At 43.2% G+C, this 17,610-nt stretch overlaps 2 protein-coding genes across 6 annotated transcripts in view; one reads left to right on the top strand and one right to left on the bottom strand.

Annotated features, from left to right (window-relative positions):
• Window positions 1-244: 244 nt before the first annotated feature.
• LOC141154110 (phospholipase A2 inhibitor and Ly6/PLAUR domain-containing protein-like) lies at window positions 245-13,965 on the top strand. Its single transcript, XM_073639578.1, has 5 exons — window positions 245-354; window positions 5,518-5,625; window positions 7,909-8,049; window positions 9,275-9,400; window positions 10,767-13,965. Exons 1-5 carry the CDS (start codon window positions 303-305, stop codon window positions 10,952-10,954), a joined length of 615 nt encoding a protein of 204 aa, XP_073495679.1. The 5' UTR covers window positions 245-302; the 3' UTR covers window positions 10,955-13,965.
• Window positions 13,839-17,610, bottom strand: part of ANXA9 (annexin A9) — a 107,663-nt gene continuing 103,891 nt past the window's right edge. For all 5 annotated transcript variants that reach the window (XM_073639576.1, XM_073639575.1, XM_073639577.1 and 2 more), the window contains 4 exons: window positions 17,497-17,592; window positions 17,107-17,165; window positions 14,477-14,599; window positions 13,839-14,065 (listed from right to left, as the gene is read on the bottom strand). In XM_073639576.1, the coding sequence (XP_073495677.1) occupies window positions 14,003-14,065; window positions 14,477-14,599; window positions 17,107-17,165; window positions 17,497-17,592 (341 nt within the window). In that variant the 3' untranslated portion in view covers window positions 13,839-14,002. The remainder of the gene's footprint in view (window positions 14,066-14,476; window positions 14,600-17,106; window positions 17,166-17,496; window positions 17,593-17,610) is intronic.

Raw genomic sequence — 17,610 nt, 5'->3', positions numbered from 1 at the left:
ATGTACAATGCTCCAAAAAATATTTTAAAAAAATACGCCAAGTGGGTAATGAAGTACATTTTCCTCCCAAAAAAATTTGCAACTCTATAAAAAGTCAGCAGAACTTCATAACGCGAAAAAAAACCTCTCCAGACTGTTTTGGAAAGTTTTGGACATTTCCTTATGGAACTTTTTACTGCAATGATATTCCTGGCTTTTCGTCTTAGACGAGGGCATGGTGCTGTCACACGGGGGCAGTCACAGCTGACCCCTCCTATAGGCAGCGCTAAGATCAGCAGCACATCAGAGTCTCAGTAGAAACCATGATCTCAGGGCTGCTACCTCTCTGGCTACTCCTACATCTGGTTAGTCCAGGTAAAGGACTCTATTTTCTAATAATTTCAATAATTCCTGTTGACTTTCCATGTTTTTTTAATTGAATTTTTTACTGTTTTTATGTTGTTTTCTCCTATGTTGTTGCTTTTTCTGGAGTTTTCCCTTTATATTTGAAGCTGAAGTCTCCTGGCACACATTAAGAACTTTCCCCATAGTTTCACGCTGGACAAAAGACCATAGGTTTACTTTTTATTCTTTTTTTTATAAGTTTTACTACTTTTCACTCTATACCTTCCTACATTTACATGCAATAAGTACAACTTGTAGCACAGCTCATCCAGTGCTTTCTGGTCCAGGTATAGAGTGGAATTACTAGAATAAAGAATGACAAACAGCCTGTAAATATATATATATATAAGTTTTGTAAAGTTGGATAACTTCTTTACCAAATTTTTATTATCCCTTTTGGTAATGAATGGTTGGCGTTTTCATCCAGTCTTAGTCTGTGTGTTTGTTGTTTTTTTTCCCCATTTTTCTGTGTTATCCATATTTCACATATGACCCCCCAAAAAGTGGATGGAGGTTTCTGAAGCGTCTAGTAGCATTCGGTCTTTGATAAAAAAGGCAGACTTTGGATGCTGTCCATGTACTGCCTGTTTCTTTCATGGACCTATTCACTCAAGTGGGCTAGTTTGGGCATCAAAACGGACCAGGTTTAGACATGTTTTCCCATAGAGAAGAAGCAATTCTTAAAGTCAATATCGACTCTGCAAAGGGCAAGCTAGACACTCAGTTTACAGACACGTGTTTCGGGGTGTCTGCCGCTCATCAGTGCAAAGCAGAAAGTCTGATTCGGCTAGGTGAGATTCCTATAACAGGTGGTTTAAGGGGTAACCAATCTCCTTTTGGTCAGTGTCATATCGGCGTAAGGAGACGTATAGATTATGCAATGCTACTCTGGGAATCCAACAAGTCAATATCGCTCCCTTTAAAGAGCCTGTCATGTGACTTAGGATAAGAAGCCAAAGCAGACAGTGTTTTGGGGTGTTTACCGCTCATCAGTGCAAAGTCTGATTCGGCTAAGTGAGAGTCCCCTAATAGGTGGTTTAAGGGGTAACATATCTCCTTGTGGTCAGTGTCATATCGGCGTAAGGGGACGTATAGATCATGCAATGCTACTCTGGGAATCCAACAAGTCAATATCGATCCCTTTAAAGAACCTGTCATGTGACTTAGGATAAGAAACCAAAGCAGACGCTCCATTTGCGGACACGTGTTTTGGGGTGTTTGCCGCTCATCAGTGTAAAATAAGAGATTTGTTTAGCTGGGTGAGATGCCTCTGACATGGCGTACACCTGGAAACGTTTCTCCTTGCGAAGATTGCTTAATCAGCATAGGGAATACATTTTTGTAAATTTTCAGGAGAATTCTATTCGACGCTAATATATTTGCTCATCTTTAAATTAAATCAATTATCCTACAATGTCACATACACAGAGTTTTGGAGCAGAAACTGAGCGGAAACTCTCCAGATCCTCTTCAAAAACTTGGAGTTTCTACTCCAAAAACCTCAGCAAAAAGACTCTGTGCATATACCCTTACTCCAAAGGGAGGAGTACTGGATTTTTACTATGGATTCTTTAACACTAAAAGGGTTAAACGAGGGGGAGAGTCGGGGAGCTTCACGATAAATCCAACACCAAGGGAGACATGCTTCAACGGAGGGTGCCGGACCCGCTGGTGAGCACAGCAAATAGCAAAAAATTGGAAAGGATCCAGTTTTTTAAATCTTTTAAGATGATCCAATGAAGCTTTTTGATTTTATCCGTGGGAGTGCCGACCGTCCCTCCTTTCCATTTTTTTACCAAAAGGGTTAATTGCCAAAATAATTTTTTTTTATAGATCATGGTCGATGAATAACATCTTGTACTTTTATGTTTTTTTCCCCTTTAAATGTTTTTTATACATTGCTAAGTTGAGGTTTTGTGAGAGCTCTCATAATATTTTATAACCTAGAGGTATTGTTACATCTTAGAGCACATTCGCGTGGATTTTTATTATCTTGCGATATCCTATGTGAACTGAATATATTGACATCAGGATTGTCTAGTGCTCTCGGGTGGATTTATATACACTTGTATTATACAGATTTTGAAGCAACTTGGCAGAAGGTTGATCCAAACATCTTGGAGCACTGACCCCAGATCTTCTGTGTATGAGGCTTATGCCGATCATTCTGTCTCTCCATGTGATCCCACAGACGGGATGATGTCAGATCAGGTCTCCGGATCATCACGCACAGGACTTTTTGCTTTTCTTTACATTGAGGATAGTTCTTAATGTCATTGACTGGATGTTTGGGATCATTGCAGAATACATTTGGAGGCAATCAGACGCCTCCCTGATGCTATTACATGATGGATAAGTATCTGTCTGTATTTCTCAGCACTGAGGATACCATCAATTCTGACCAAATCCCCAACTCCATTCTCTCAAATGCTGCCCAAACTTGCCGGACCCTCCAGCACGTTTCACTGTTCCTGCAGACCCTCATTATTGTGCTGCTCTCCAGCGCTTTGGGAACAAACTGCCTTTTGTTACAATCAAATATTTCACATTGTGATTCATTAGTCCAGAGCTCCTGCTGCCATTTTTCTACACCCAGTTCCTATATTTTGTGCATATTTGAGACACGTGTCCTTGTTTCCATGTTGAAGGTTTGGTTTATGGCCACAATTCTTCTATAAAGACCTATTCTGGCCAAACTTTTCTGGACAGTAGATGTATATAGTTGGGTCCCACTGATTGCTGACAGTTCTGAGCTGATGGCACTGCTGGACATTTTCCAATTTCAAAGGGAAGTAACATGATGTGTCTTTCATCTGCTGCACTAAGTTTCCTTGGTCGACCACTGGGTCTATGGTGCTCAATGCTGATTGTCTCCAAATTTATTCTGCAGCAAGACAACAGCCCAAAACATACATGTGACATGCAGAAGTAGTGCCGTTGCAGAGTGTGTGACATGCAGAAGTAGTGCTGTTGCAGAGTGTGACATGCAGAAATAGCGCTGTTGCTTTAAAAGCATTCAGCAACTATTAGAAGTAACACAAGCACATGAGACAGGAAGTGTTGTGCTCCAGAAGCATCAGCAACTAAAGGGGTTAACACAGTCACAGGAGACAGGGACAGTTTTAGCAGAGCCCCAGGGGGATTGTGGGGAAGTTGTTTACTGTCTGGCTGGAGCTGAAGAGAAAGGTAGTGTGTGTGTTATGTATCTCACAGAAGCGCTCCTGCAAGTGAAAAGGATTCAAGTCAGGAGTGAAGCTAAGCACAGGTCAGGTAGAGTTCCTGAACTAGCAGTGCAGAGTATTGTCAGGCAGAAAGATAAGGACTGGCAGAAATTGTGCCACAGGGATTATTTACCTCAGCAAACCCCCCCCCTCCATCTCACTGTGCTGTAAGGAATGCTGTGTTCATTAATGTGCCTTTGCATTAGAACTGTGCTATCCTGTACTACTGGGAAGACTGTGAACTGCTGTGCTGCTAAGGAAACGGTACTGTTTGTCACTGGAGCCTGTTGCTCATAAGACTTAACTTGCACTGGCTGTGCGGCTTCTTATTAAATGCTACTGTTCTACCGTTTATGAGGACTCTTGTCAAGTGTGTCCGGTCAGCAAGTGAAACAACCTACATGTCTGTGCCTGAGGGTCAATACCCCTGTGTGCCTGAGAGAAGCTGCAGCACATGGTCTATTGTCGCCCTGAGTAACGGTTCCCCCAGGATTCCAAATGTCATTAAGAACTATCCTGTGTACAGAATAACAAGGAGTCCTGGATGTGATGATCCGGAGCCCTGATCTCATCATCATCCAGTCTGTCTGGGATCACATGAAGAGACACAAGGATCCGCACAAGCCTCATACACAGAAGATCTGGGGTCAGTGCTCCAAGATGTTTGGATCAACCTCCGAGGGGAGGAGCGGACACAAATTCTGTGTGATGTTGCTATTGGCTTCTTTGAAGACTTAAATCAAACGGGCACTGAAAAGCCTGGAAAGTTTGGATGTTATTACGACCACTAAAAATTACAATAAATAAGTCTTATCATCAATAACGGGATAAAATGTCTTTGTAATGAATAATATAATCCAGTTAAGAATTGTAAGTGCAAGACGATATGTGTTAGGTGTGCATTTTCAAATCTGTATACTATTTTATTAAAGGGCTCCTGTCATCATGTTTGTAAATATGGAAGTAATTGTATGGCTGTACCATTATCTCCCAATAAAAATGATACTTTTTTTTGTAGCAATCCGATGTGCCAGTCATGAAATAACTAGTGTAGAAGTCTTATGCAAATCAGGTCGAAAGTGCACTGGAGGTGTGTACAGGGAGTGCTTTGACACGCCCCCCAGTGCACTTCAAGTCTGATTTGCATAAGGCTTTCAAGTTCGATATCTCATGACTGGTACATTGTATTTCTACAAACAAGGTGTCGTTTTTATTGTGAGAGAAGCGCCTATACAGCCATACCACTATTTCCATATGTAACAATGTGCTGACAGTTTCCTATAACTCACGTTCCATGTGATATTTCGGACCAATGACAGGACTTTTTTCCAGCTATGTGATACATGGATAAAGGAGGTAATTATATCATTAAATAATTTACATCAGTAAGTGCGAGACAAGAATATTTGCCTGCACCGTTTCCCTCACTCCCATTGAAGTCAATGCAGATCATGAAAATGGCATAAGTGCAATGACCGAATATTACACTCTGTGTGACTCCTATTCACTTCTGTGGGAGTCAGAGAATTAGTACGGTGCTTTTATCTGTTTCCATAGCCCTGCACACGTCTGGCTCATTGCACAGTCTTCCCTAAGTGCGGCTATTGCTGTTTATTTTTTTTGCTAAACCTGGTGATTTTAATGGACAATGTGTAATATCACCTGTAGGGGGCGCTGCAGATAGCATCGCCTTATAGATGTACAAACAAGTATTGATTATCACAACCCCCAATACACTCCTCTCCACCTAATGGGAGTTGTACTAACAATACTACTCTGACTTTGTATTAAAGCCGCCCACAATTGAAGGATTGATTTATGCTCCCGATTCTGAATGTTACAAAACCGGAAAAAAAGCAATGGTTGTGATTTACACCTGATTATAAGTGTCCCTGTTCCATTTCTTTTACAGGTTACGCTTTGAAATGCGTTGAATGCTACAACATAACTGCCCCACAATGCACCGGGCAGACCAAGGACTGTGATGGCGGTATCTGTATGTCTGGACTCATTTCACTTGGTATGTCTTCCATACTTTAAGGGGGCCTTTCACCAGGTCACAAGTTGCCAGTTTTTGCTCTTTTTCTTATTCCTGCTGCTCCCCTGAGTATTCCAGTTTTTTTTTTTTTTTAAATCCGCTATACAGTTCTAGAGATATGGGCTTTGTTATTTGGTGCTACTTTTTATGGTCTTTAGGGGTGTGGCTCAGCGGGTTCTCTGGGGGCGGGTCTTTAGGCTGCTCCGCCTCCTTAGAAAAATGTGTACTAAATAAAAAGGCCAATATCTCTGGAACTATGTGGTGGATTTTTAAAAAACAAAAAAGGAAATACTCAGGGGAGCACAGGGAATAAAATAAGAGCAAAAAACTATTGCTTCTCACCTAGAGACAGGTCCTAAAGGGGGGGCAGTACTATATATCGATAACATATCCATATCAGACACCCAGGTCCTCCATCGATTAGTTATCAGCTCCCCCCGGTGGCCGGATGTAAGCAGTGTGAGGAGGGAGAAGATCATTTTTTATTTACTTTAATTGGCGCTGAGCTGCAGTACCGGGAACGGCCACTTTACAAGAGTTCCAGTTCCATTTTCTATCTATATCCAACCGTCATCGGGGCTAATAACAGCTGCTATGTGCGCGTCTGACACCCGGTGCCCCCACCGATCTGGTATGAATGACCTATCCTCCAAATAGCACCATGTTCTTTGTGATGTAGTGTAACCTCTCCCCCACCCACCAATACAGAGATATAAGAAGTTCCCCAGATGATCTACTGATAATAGCTGAAAAACTAGACAAACTACATTCACATAAAGTCTGGTCACATGCTGTCCATCCTGAGAATGTAGGAGTCGGTCATTGTTAGGCTTATGTTACACTGCGTCCAGGAAAACTCCCAATGTACTCATTGAATGGGAACCAGAATGCGGCACCTGTTACCCATAGATAACCACCGGATAAACTAAATCTACTGAATGCACCCACCTGTATGGAATAGATCCGCCTAGTGAAGCCAAAAATGTGATCTCCTCAACTTGTATCCAAACAGGGGCCAAATAAACCCTTGTCTATTAAATATCTATGGATACTTTAAAAAAATAGATGTTTCAATATTTTTTTTTTAAGTGTAATTTGTATACCTCCTCCAATTGGTGCTGCTCTAACAATTCTGGAACAATTTTTCTTTTTCTTCTGTGATCCTCCGTTCCAAAGTTATGTCTTCTGGAAATAAAGAAGAACATTGTCCCTTCATCCAACTGGGCGTGCACCACAGAACTTCTTTGTGGGCGTTCTCCTCGTACCCTAGCCAATCCAAACATGACCAGTTGTGTGGTATACACCCCCAGTTGTGTGGTATACACCCCCAGTTGTGTGGTATACACCCAAGAGGTTGAAGGTAAAATTTGCATCTATATTACTGGGGGGCATAACTTTGGAACAGAGGGGCACCGAAGAGGACGAAAAACTGTTCCATAAACGGTAAAGGCATTGATTGGAGGAGGTGCTCAGCTTAAATAAAAAAAATCCAGTGAAAGGTCACATAACATTAACATACACTGTGCTAAAAGATGAGAAATAGAGAAAAGCGAGTGAGTGTGCTAAGATTTCCCATTGACTTTACAGTATGGTGGCTCCTCGTGGGTGGTCTGTCTGAGGAAGAGGTGGAGTTTGACATTATTAGAACTTTCTCCATTTTTCGCATGATTATGAAAGGGATTATTCTCTTTTTTAATGCACCCCATTTCAATGTACTATAGTAATCGTAAAGGTGTTATCCTGTGAAAAATGCCTGATAGTTGGGTGGCCACCTGTTGGGGGTCTCAATCGATTTTGAGAATGGGGGTCCCCGTAAAGCACATGCATGATCACTGCTCCTATAGACAGTACTACTTCATTCACATGGTGGACATACTGTAGATCCCCGATTCTTGGGACTGCTGTAGGTCCCCGCCGTTGACTCCCCTGCCTCGGTCTCCGGTGACATGATCTTCCATGCTCCCAGGTGATGATCCTCAGATTTGTTCTAGTTAAAGTTTAACCAATCCAGAAGATAATCTGGTACAGCTATACATGGGATAATAGTCCTGGATATATTGCTCAATAGACTCAGGAGGTCAAAAGGGAACAATAACGTTTTTGTTTGAAATTTAACTTTTTCACTGCCAAAGGAGTACCTGTCACTAGTCTAAAATGGCTGATAACAGGGAACAATAGATTACTTTGAAAACTAATGTGTGAGGGCCCAGATCACTTACATCAGCATCCTTCATAATATATGTTCTTCCCCATCTCTAATTACAGGAGATTACACTCTGTTTGGACGATCTTGTGCACCCAATGCGGCGACATGTGACATTTTTGGAAGTATTACCTCGACATCGCGGGCTATGCTGTCCACATCTTGCTGCACAACCCCTGGCTGTACACCGGAGGCGCTCAAATGTATGTATAGCTGATTATCATTAATTATTCACTAGGTCAGATCTGCCCATGCGGAGCCGTATGGCGCCATACAAAGTCCCTGTGCTGCTTCTAATGAAGAATAAACCTGGGAGTCTGAACTGAAACGTAAATTGATGTGCATGCAAAATGTAAATGCATGTTCACATAAGGCCACTAGACAGAGAGAAACCAAAAACAAGCAAAATGCCCAAATAACTGGAAGTAAATGGATAGATCGCATAGTGCAAAAATAATGATAAATAATAAAGGGTATTTAGTTAACATAATTTTGATCAAAATAATGTAAAAGCCATCCCGCCACGTCACGGTAACCCTTATGGGACAGTCCTAACTCTAATATTACATTTTGCTAATATTTGAGTATTTTGCTTGTTTCTAATGAAGAATGCCTGCGTCAGACAGAACCCTACAGAAAAAAAGTTATCTGCCTCTACATGAAAGCAGACATGTAGCAGGACCCTGTAGACTTCTATGAGCACCAAAGTATGGCTTTGTACAAATGAGTTCTTTAAATGGGGCTGCATTCTTCCAAAAAACTGCGTCACATCTGTCCATGGCCACCAGACATGGGACAGGAGTGATGATGTTTTTGTAAAAAAAAAAAAAAACTATGATTTTATAAACCCATTCATAGCTAATGATTTCACACATCTAAAAAATAGAGGACCTGTCATTTACCATAAATATCATAAATATGTAATATTTTACTTGGTGTGAATGTCGCTGTTCTCCTGAATCCGTCGATGTTTTTCTTTTATTCCTACGTCTCTCCATCCCCGAGATATGGCCATCTATATAAATCTAGTTATGTTAGCCAACTAGGCGTGGTCTTCAACAATTGTCAGTGGGCGTGTTCTTGAGGACCACCCCCACTTAGCTAACAAGACTAGATTTATATGCGCTGAAGAGGGGGCCGTATCTCCAGAACGGAGAGGCGCAGGGAGAAAAGAAAAACATTGCCGGATTCAGGAGAACAGGGGCGTTTACACCAAGAAAATGACATGTCTATGAGTGGGGACAGATCCTCATTGCATCACCAGTAACAGAACATAGGAGTTGAGTATGGGGTGGTTTGTTTTTTGCTGTTTTTTAATCACCTTTGGGCTTCAAAAACTTTTTTTATAGTGGGCAGCTCCTTTAAGAAGATCTACACAGAACATCCTGGAATATCTCTTTAATATTAGACTATTGATTATACCCATAGTGCCACCCACCAACACACTGAAGAATGGGGTGACCTGCCCGACGTGCGCGTCACCCTCACAGGACCAGTGTAAGGTTGAGTGCATGGGAGATGAGAAGAACTGCGCCAGCGTGGACCTGACCACGGGTGAGTCCAGGAATAAAGTCATGTAAGAACAGCGAGGCGTTAGTCAGTGCTCGTCCTTACCGTTATTTGTATTATAGGGCTCTGCAACTTCATTAAAATTTCCTAAATATTATTATATATCCTAGAACTTTGGATGAAAAAGAAAAAAAAATGAAGCTGTGAGGCTTGGCTTATATCACGGCAAGCTGTATTACCTAATGGACCCGTTTTGGTGTAAATATTCCCCTTTTTTTTGCATTTTTAGGGGTTGGTCCTGTAACCAATAATAGTTTTTCTTGCTTTTCGATTTTTACACCGTATGGGTTAATTAATTTGACATATTGATTGATCATATTGATCCGGATGGACCATAACAAATATGTTTATTTTATTCTTTTATTTTCTTAATTGCTTTATTTTTAGATTGGAAAATTGAGGTGATTTTATATTTTTAGTTTTTTTTTACCACTTTTAATTTTACATTTTTCTACCTCCCCCCCCATCCCAGGGCATTTGAACCTCGTTTGATCACTTGCACCGTACCACATATACCATATTATTGCCAAATTACCGATCTCTCATGCATCAAGATGGCGGATGAGTACTGTGTGCCACTCTGAAAACAGAGGTCCTAGCCGCGGAAAGGGCAGTCCCCACGTCTCCTCACTGCTGCCTCCTTGTGAGCAGCAGATAATTGATGGTTCCACCAAAAATTCCCCCTGCCTTGTTCATGCGAAATAAAAAAGGGGCAGTGCCACCGTTTTGCCAGCCTGCTTGTTGGTCACATTATGCCCCTAAGTCTCTTGAGGAAGTCTCCATCCTATCTTCCAGCCTTGGCAATGTATATGGTGTCAGAGCTATCATCACACAAAAAAAATGTGCCCTACCGTGGAAGCTGTGTGGCTTGTACGTACGTTTCGGAAACAAATGTGACACACACTATTTTTCTGCCAAAGCAATGCGTTTGTATGGGAATAAAGGAGGGGATTAATACGCCCCTTATTACTTTTTCGCCCAAACTTGTAGCTTCCCTTTATAACAAACCTACAGATCTATGATGCTTGTTTCCGTGTCAGGGATATCTTCACAAGTCGTAGGAGGTCAGGACGGAGCCTATCACTTCATCTCATGGACTCTGAGACTGGGGAGAGCTTCTGACCTCTGCACCTGTCGGAGAACAGGCGGCACTTCTAGGACAGAGCAGAGTTCGGCAGTGCGTACGTGTGCTGTGGATGGATGATAGCTAGTGTAGATGGATATATAGATGAATATGGTTTTAGTATGGCATTATTATGGGGTGCTACTGACACCTCATCATTCTTCTATATGACTATGCAAAATATTTAAAAAAAAAAAAAAAAATCACACTTTTACATTTCTTTCCCAGTGGGACCAGGTCTTGGTACTAAGATTCGGGGCTGTGCAACCGATTCCATCTGCAATTTTGGAGATCAGACCTTTGACATTGACGGAGTGGTCATCCATCTGGGCATTGCTTGCAGCAGCGCCTCCGCTATTGTCCTCCAGTACTGCACCTTCTTTCTGACCTTGGGACTTGTTAAACTAGTCTTCTAAGAATGTCTAACATGATTTCATGGACCCTCGGCATTGGAACATGCTGTGTCTTTACGATATCAGTCACTGAGTAAGACCCACTATGGTGGTGGGTGGGGGGCTAATGTTTTCATGCACTAATGCAAGTTGCAGACAGTCAAAAGGTACCGGCTTGTATTGAGTGTAGATTTAGAAGATGGCATTATTTTTAGGTACCTTACTCTAACTTTAGTGACAAGTAAATATTCTAGTCACTATATATAAGTCGTCATTGGTTCCTTACATGAATCTTATAATGTTCTCTGTTTCTGTTTAGTTGCTCCATTTATACATTATGGAAATATATAGATATGTCAAATTTATCTTAAAGGGTTTGTCTACTTTTCTTTATTTCGACATGCGTGTCAGAAACATGACTTTGTAGCGCTCACTATAACTACTGTACTATAAGTTCTCTGGGGCGTAACCAGAGTTTTATGGGCCCCAGGGCGACTTTCCCCTCACAACCAGCCTGCGCTCTTTGGCTCCGCTTGGGTCTACAAAAACATCAGTTCCTTCTCCCTCAAAAAAAGAAGAAAATACAAATATATGTAGACATCATAGACTTACAGGCAACAAATAATACAAGAGGTAACAAATACCGCCATACAGAACCCAGTGTACAATACAAGTAACAAAATTACTGCCACGCCATGATCAAAAAATACCACCATAGGGAGCATTAACTAAAAGCACAGTACCAATATTACCACTATACCGTGACCATAAAGAGGTAGGTACCTCTCTGACCGTACTCTGTGAATTCTCCTGTTCTTCTCTGCCTCAGATCACCATTTCTTGTTTCTTCAGAATGTAACACACAGAAATCTTTAGCTCATCGCTTTTCCAGCACCCCCTATATTTTACCCACCACTAAACAAACTCCATAGTAGTGCTCTACATGGTAACAATTCTACCCCCTTTGCCACCCACCATGTCCACCAAAACTAACGGCGCACCACATTTAACTCCAAAGGTATATACAGTGCCCCCTCTCTGCCTCCAGACAATAATGGTGCCCCTATGCAGGTTAAGTCCACTTTATAATGTCTCCTTTTTGCCCCCATACAATAATTATCTCCCCCTTTGTGCCCCAACACGATAAGTATTTCCCGTTTTGTTGCTACTATACAATAATTATCTACGCTTGGTGCCCCCATACAATAATTATCTACGCTTGGTGCCCCCATACAATAATTATCTCCCGCTTGGTGCCCCCATACAATAATTATCTCCCGCTTGGTGCCCCCATACAATAATTATCTACGCTTGGTGCCCCCATACAATAATTATCTACGCTTGGTGCCCCCATACAATAATTATCTCCCGCTTGGTGCCCCCATACAATAATTATCTACGCTTGGTGCCCCCATACAATAATTATCTTCCGCTTGGTGCCCCCATACAATAATTATCTACGCTTGGTGCCCCCATACAATAATTATCTCCCGCTTGGTGCCCCCATACAATAATTATCTCCCGCTTGGTGCCCCCATACAATAATCTCCTCCTTTGTGCCCCCATACAATAATTATCTCCCGCTTGGTGCCCCCATACAATAATTATCTCCCGCTTGGTGCCCCCATACAATAATTATCTCCCGCTTGGTGCCTCTGACGCACCCCCTGGGCCGTGGGGTACTTGGTAGCCAGGCCGGTCGTTGCTAGGGGAGATGTCACAGTGGCGGTGACCCGGTCCGCGACCCAGGGCGCAGGGGCGCCACACCCCCATACAATAATTATCTCCCTCTTTGGGCCCCTATACAATAATTATCTCCCGCTTTGTGCCCCAACACGATAATTATTTCCCGTTTTGTTGCCCCGTAAAATAATTATCTCCCGCTTTGTGCCCGCATACAATAATTATCTCCCGCTTTGTGCCCGCATACAATAATTATCTCCTGCTCTGTGCCCCCATACAATAATTATCTCCTCTTTTGTGACCCCATACAATAATTATCTCCTCCTTTGTGCCCCCATACAATAATTATCTCCTCTTTTGTGACCCCATACAATAATTATCTCCCTCTTTGTGCCCCTATACAATAATTATCTCCCGCTTTGTGCCCCAACACGATAATTATTTCCTGCTTGGTGCCCCCATACAATAATTATCTCCCGCTTGGTGCCCCCATACAATAATTATCTCCCGCTTGGTGCCTCTGACGCGCCCCTGAGCCGTGGGGTACTCGGTAGCTGGGCCTGACATTGCTAGGGGAGATGTCACAGTGGCGGTGACCCGGTCCATGACCCAGGGCGCAGGGGCGCCACACCCCCATACAATAATTATCTCCCGTTTTGTGCCCCAACACGATAATTATTGTACTGGGCAACAAAACAGGAAATAATTATCTCCCGCTTTGTGCCCGCATACAATAATTATCTCCTCCTTTGTGCCCCCATACAATAATTATCTTCCCTGTAGTGCCCCCATGATATTTATCCCTTTATGCCTCTAAATGATAAATATTTACTACTTTGTGCCCCCATACAATAATTATCCCCCCTTGGTGACGGAATAATACCGTGAGGGGATTCACCACATCAAGGGCTGATACTAAATGAGGGGATCATTATATGAGAGACTAACACTATGTAGAGGGAAATCAGTGAATGATATTGTGTATTTGTCCTTAATGTCTGACAGGTGGAGATCCCTCTTAGCAGACGAGAGTCCATTCTTCTCCGGTTGTCCAGTAGGAGCCAGGCAATGGTGGTGGCTGATAATAAAAAATGTGCGTGGATCTGTTCTTTACAGCCTACGTGTGCATAATTCTTGGCGCCCGCAGGCATACTGTGGCTATGTTGGCAGGATATTTGCTGGTACCAATCGCAATTATCACTATGAATAATGGAGAAGCACCAGATTTATGAAAGATACTTTTAATGGACGATACGTATGGGCACATTCGTGGGTCATGGTTCCCTCTGCCGGAGAGGACGTGTAGGGCAGATAAAGATGGCGGCCACGTTGGCTGCTGACTGTCCACATCATATCACTGAATCCTCATGCACATGAAATAATACGCCATTATATGTCCTCTGCCCTGCACAGCAAAAGTAACGCAGATCGATAATTCCCCTTGGCTTCACTCTGGAAGAGAAATGTGTTATATCACTACATATAGACGGTTAAAGGGAATGTATCCTCTTTTGTAAAAATATATATTTTATAAAGTAGATACATCTTGAAACTTCTCTTGCTGGTTAAAGTAATAGATTTATAATTCTTAGAAGGTCAAACGCTAACCCAATCCTTACATAAATTTCTTAGTTGCAGTACCAAATTTCACCACTGTGGTTCCCAGGTGCTTAGTTCTAATAAAAAGAAGTGCAACAGCGCCTCCTCCTGCTCTGAGTTTTAAAATAACATTAGAAAAATGCATTCCCAATAATGTGTCTTAAGTAATCTGTAAAAAATATTCTTGTTTCATTGCTTTACAGAAATATTCATTAAAAAGTGGACTCTCCCTTTTAAGATTTTTATGGCTCCAATAGACATTACCTGAATGGTTGAATAGAGGGATTTTCCATATTTCCTTCTGTAGGCCACCCGGATACTCAATAAATCAGCCTCACTCCGAGAAATGAGGATACGTATAAGAGTACTGTCATCCGTCCCCAGGCCCTGTGGGAGGAGGACGGTGACATGAATTAGAAATGTTTTAAATACAAGGTAAAAATATAAAATGTCTGCTGCCTTTTTGCGTTAGTTCTGCTTTGTATACACATTGGCAGAGTCAGCAAAAAAAGATTTGACTACATTGTACAAAACATACAGAAAGCCTGTGAGTCCTGCTTCCCTCACCTACTCATAGAGAAAGCCTGTGAGTCCTGCTTCCCTTGCCTACTCATAGAGAAAGCCTGTGAGCCCTGCTTCCCCCTCCTACTCATACAGAAAGCCTGTGAGTCCTACTTCCCATACCTACTCATAGAAGAAGCCTGTGAGTCCTGCTTCCCCCTCCTACTCATAGAAGAAGCCTGTGAGTCCTGCTTCCCCTGCCTACTCATAGGTGAAGCCTGTGAGTCCTGCTTCCCCCACCTACTCATAGAGAAAGCCTGTGAGCCCTGCTTCCCCCTCCTACTCATACAGAAAGCCTGTGAGTCCTGCTTCCCATACCTACTCATAGAAGAAGCCTACGAGTCCTGCTTCCCCCTCCTACTCATAGAAGAAGCCTGTGAGTCCTGCTTCCCCTGCCTACTCATAGGTGAAGCCTGTGAGTCCGGCTTCCCCCACCTACTCATAGAGAAAGCCTGTGAGTCCTGCTTCCCCCACCTATTCACAGAAGAAGCCTGTGAGTCCTGCTTCCCCCTCCTACTCATAGAAGAAGCCTGTGAGTCCTTCTTGCCCCACCAATTCATAGATTAAGCCTCTGAGTCCTGCTTCCTCCACCTACTTATAGAGGAAGCCTGTGTGAGTCCTGATTCCCCCACCTACTCATAGAGGAAGCCTGTGAGTCCTTCTTGCCCCACCAATTCATAGAAGTCGCCTGTGAGTCCTGCTTCCCCCACTTACTCATAGAGAAATCATGGGAGTCCTTCTTGCCCCACCAATTCATAGATTAAGCCTCTGAGTCCTGCTTCCTCCGCCTACTCATAGAGGAAGCCTGTGAGTCCTTCTTGCCCCACCAATTCATAGATTTAGCCTCTGAGTCCTGCTTCCTCCACCTACTCATAGAGGAAGCCTGTGAGTCCTGCTTCCTCCACCTACTCATAGAGGAAGCCTGTGAGTCCTTCTTGCCCCACCAATTCATAGAAGTCGCCTGTGAGTCCTGCTTCCCCCACTTACTCATAGAGAAATCATGGGAGTCCTTCTTGCCCCACCAATTCATAGATTAAGCCTCTGAGTCCTGCTTCCTCCGCCTACTCATAGAGGAAGCCTGTGAGTCCTTCTTGCCCCACCAATTCATAGATTTAGCCTCTGAGTCCTGCTTCCTCCACCTACTCATAGAGGAAGCCTGTGAGTCCTGCTTCCTCCACCTACTCATAGAGGAAGCCTGTGAGTCCTGTTTCCCCCACCTACAAATACATGAAGCCTGTGAGTCCTGCTTCCCCACCTACTCATATAGAAAGCATCTGAGTCCTGCTTCCCCTGTCTACTCAGAGGAAGCCTGTGAGTCCTGCTTCCCCCTCCTACTCATAGAGGAAGCCTGTGAGTCATGTTTCCCCCACCTACTCATAGAGGAAGCCTGTGAGTCCTTCTTGCCCCACCAATTCATAGATTTAGCCTCTGAGTCCTGCTTCCTCCACCTACTCATAGAGGAAGCCTGTGAGTCCTGCTTCCTCCACCTACTCATAGAGGAAGCCTGTGAGTCCTGTTTCCCCCACCTACAAATACATGAAGCCTGTGAGTCCTGCTTCCCCCACCTACTCATATAGAAAGCATCTGAGTCCTGCTTCCCCTGTCTACTCAGAGGGAGCCTGTGAGTCCTGCTTCCCCCTCCTACTCATAGATTAAGCCTGAGAGTTCTGCTTCCCCCACCTACTCATAGGTGAAGCCTGTGAGTCCTGCTTCCCCAGCCTACTCATAGAGGAAGCCTGTGAGTCCTGCTTACCCCATCTACTCATAGATGAAGCCTGTGAGTCTTGCTTCCCCCACCTACTCATAGAGGAGGCCTATGAGTCCTGCTTCCCCCACCTACTCTTAGATGAAGCCTGTGAGTCCTGCTTCCCCCACCTACTCATAGAAAAAGCCTGTGAGTCCTGCTTTCCCCACCTACTCATAGAGGAGGCCTATGAGTCCTGCTTTCCCCACCTACTCATACATGAAGCCTGTGAGTCCTGCTTCCCCCACCTACTCATAGATGAAGCCTGTGAGTCCTGCTTCCCCCACCTACTCATAGAAGAAGCCTGTGAGTCCTGCTTCCCCTGTCTACTTGTAGATAAAGCCTGTGAGTCCTTCTTACCCCACCAATTCATACAGAAAGCCTGTGAGTCCTGCTTTCCCATCCCACACAAGTATAGTCATAGTCCGTCTGTCATCGGGTCTGCTGTGGCTTGAAAAGGAGCATCCTGAATCAGTGACAACTGATAAGAAATATGCTCAGGTGTGGTCCATGTGAGGTCCAAGTGGCCCTGAGCTTCCAAAGCAAGACCAGAGATGTTACAAATGACTAATAACATGGAGTCTTTTACCTTCACTGCACTGTACAGTTTGTCTGCGAAGAAGAGTGGAGTGTCTCTAATCACGGCCACTAGGACGAGAATATAAATGAGATTGAATTTGTAAAAGTCTTGTCTATTACCATCAATTCTAGAAGGGTCCAACGAAAATAATCAGATCACGTGTTATTACACGGCTGAAGCTGCTCTTGTGAAAAAATGACCCCTTTATTAGGTGTGAATACCCTAAGGGCTCACTCATTGGTTTGTATCACCGTCTTATGATCCCGTAACTTTTTATTTTTCCAGGCGAATAAGCTGTTGGAGGATTTAATGTTCATCCTACAGATAGGGGATAACCTATTAACTCGGTAGAAACCCTTTAAGGTCAGTGCAGAGCTCACATGTCATCTGGGCACTCACCTAATGTTAGCACTCCTTTCTGGAAGTCGCCTTTAAAATTTCTCTTAATCCTTTCCTCTATGTCTTCTGACGTTGATTTCTTGAAGTGATCAAACACTAAAATCAGCATAGAAA

Source organism: Phyllobates terribilis, unplaced genomic scaffold, assembly GCF_046119375.1.
Source record: "Phyllobates terribilis strain yellow unplaced genomic scaffold, ASM4611937v1 Scaffold_7__3_contigs__length_470593459, whole genome shotgun sequence".
Lineage (NCBI taxonomy): Eukaryota > Metazoa > Chordata > Amphibia > Anura > Dendrobatidae > Phyllobates > Phyllobates terribilis.
The sequence above is the reverse complement of the archived record's forward strand: the minus strand, read 5'-3'. Positions and strand labels throughout refer to the sequence as shown.

What these genes read in the sequence shown, in the direction of transcription:
- LOC141154110 (XM_073639578.1), top strand. Translation starts at nt 303, where the DNA reads ATGATCTCAGGGCTGCTACCTCTCTGGCTACTCCTACATCTGGTTAGT. An exon ending in CCTACATCTGGTTAGTCCAG is followed by an intron (nt 355 to 5,517) that starts GTAAAGGACTCT and finishes TTTCTTTTACAG; the next exon opens with GTTACGCTTTGAAATGCGTT. An exon ending in GTCTGGACTCATTTCACTTG is followed by an intron (nt 5,626 to 7,908) that starts GTATGTCTTCCA and finishes CTCTAATTACAG; the next exon opens with GAGATTACACTCTGTTTGGA.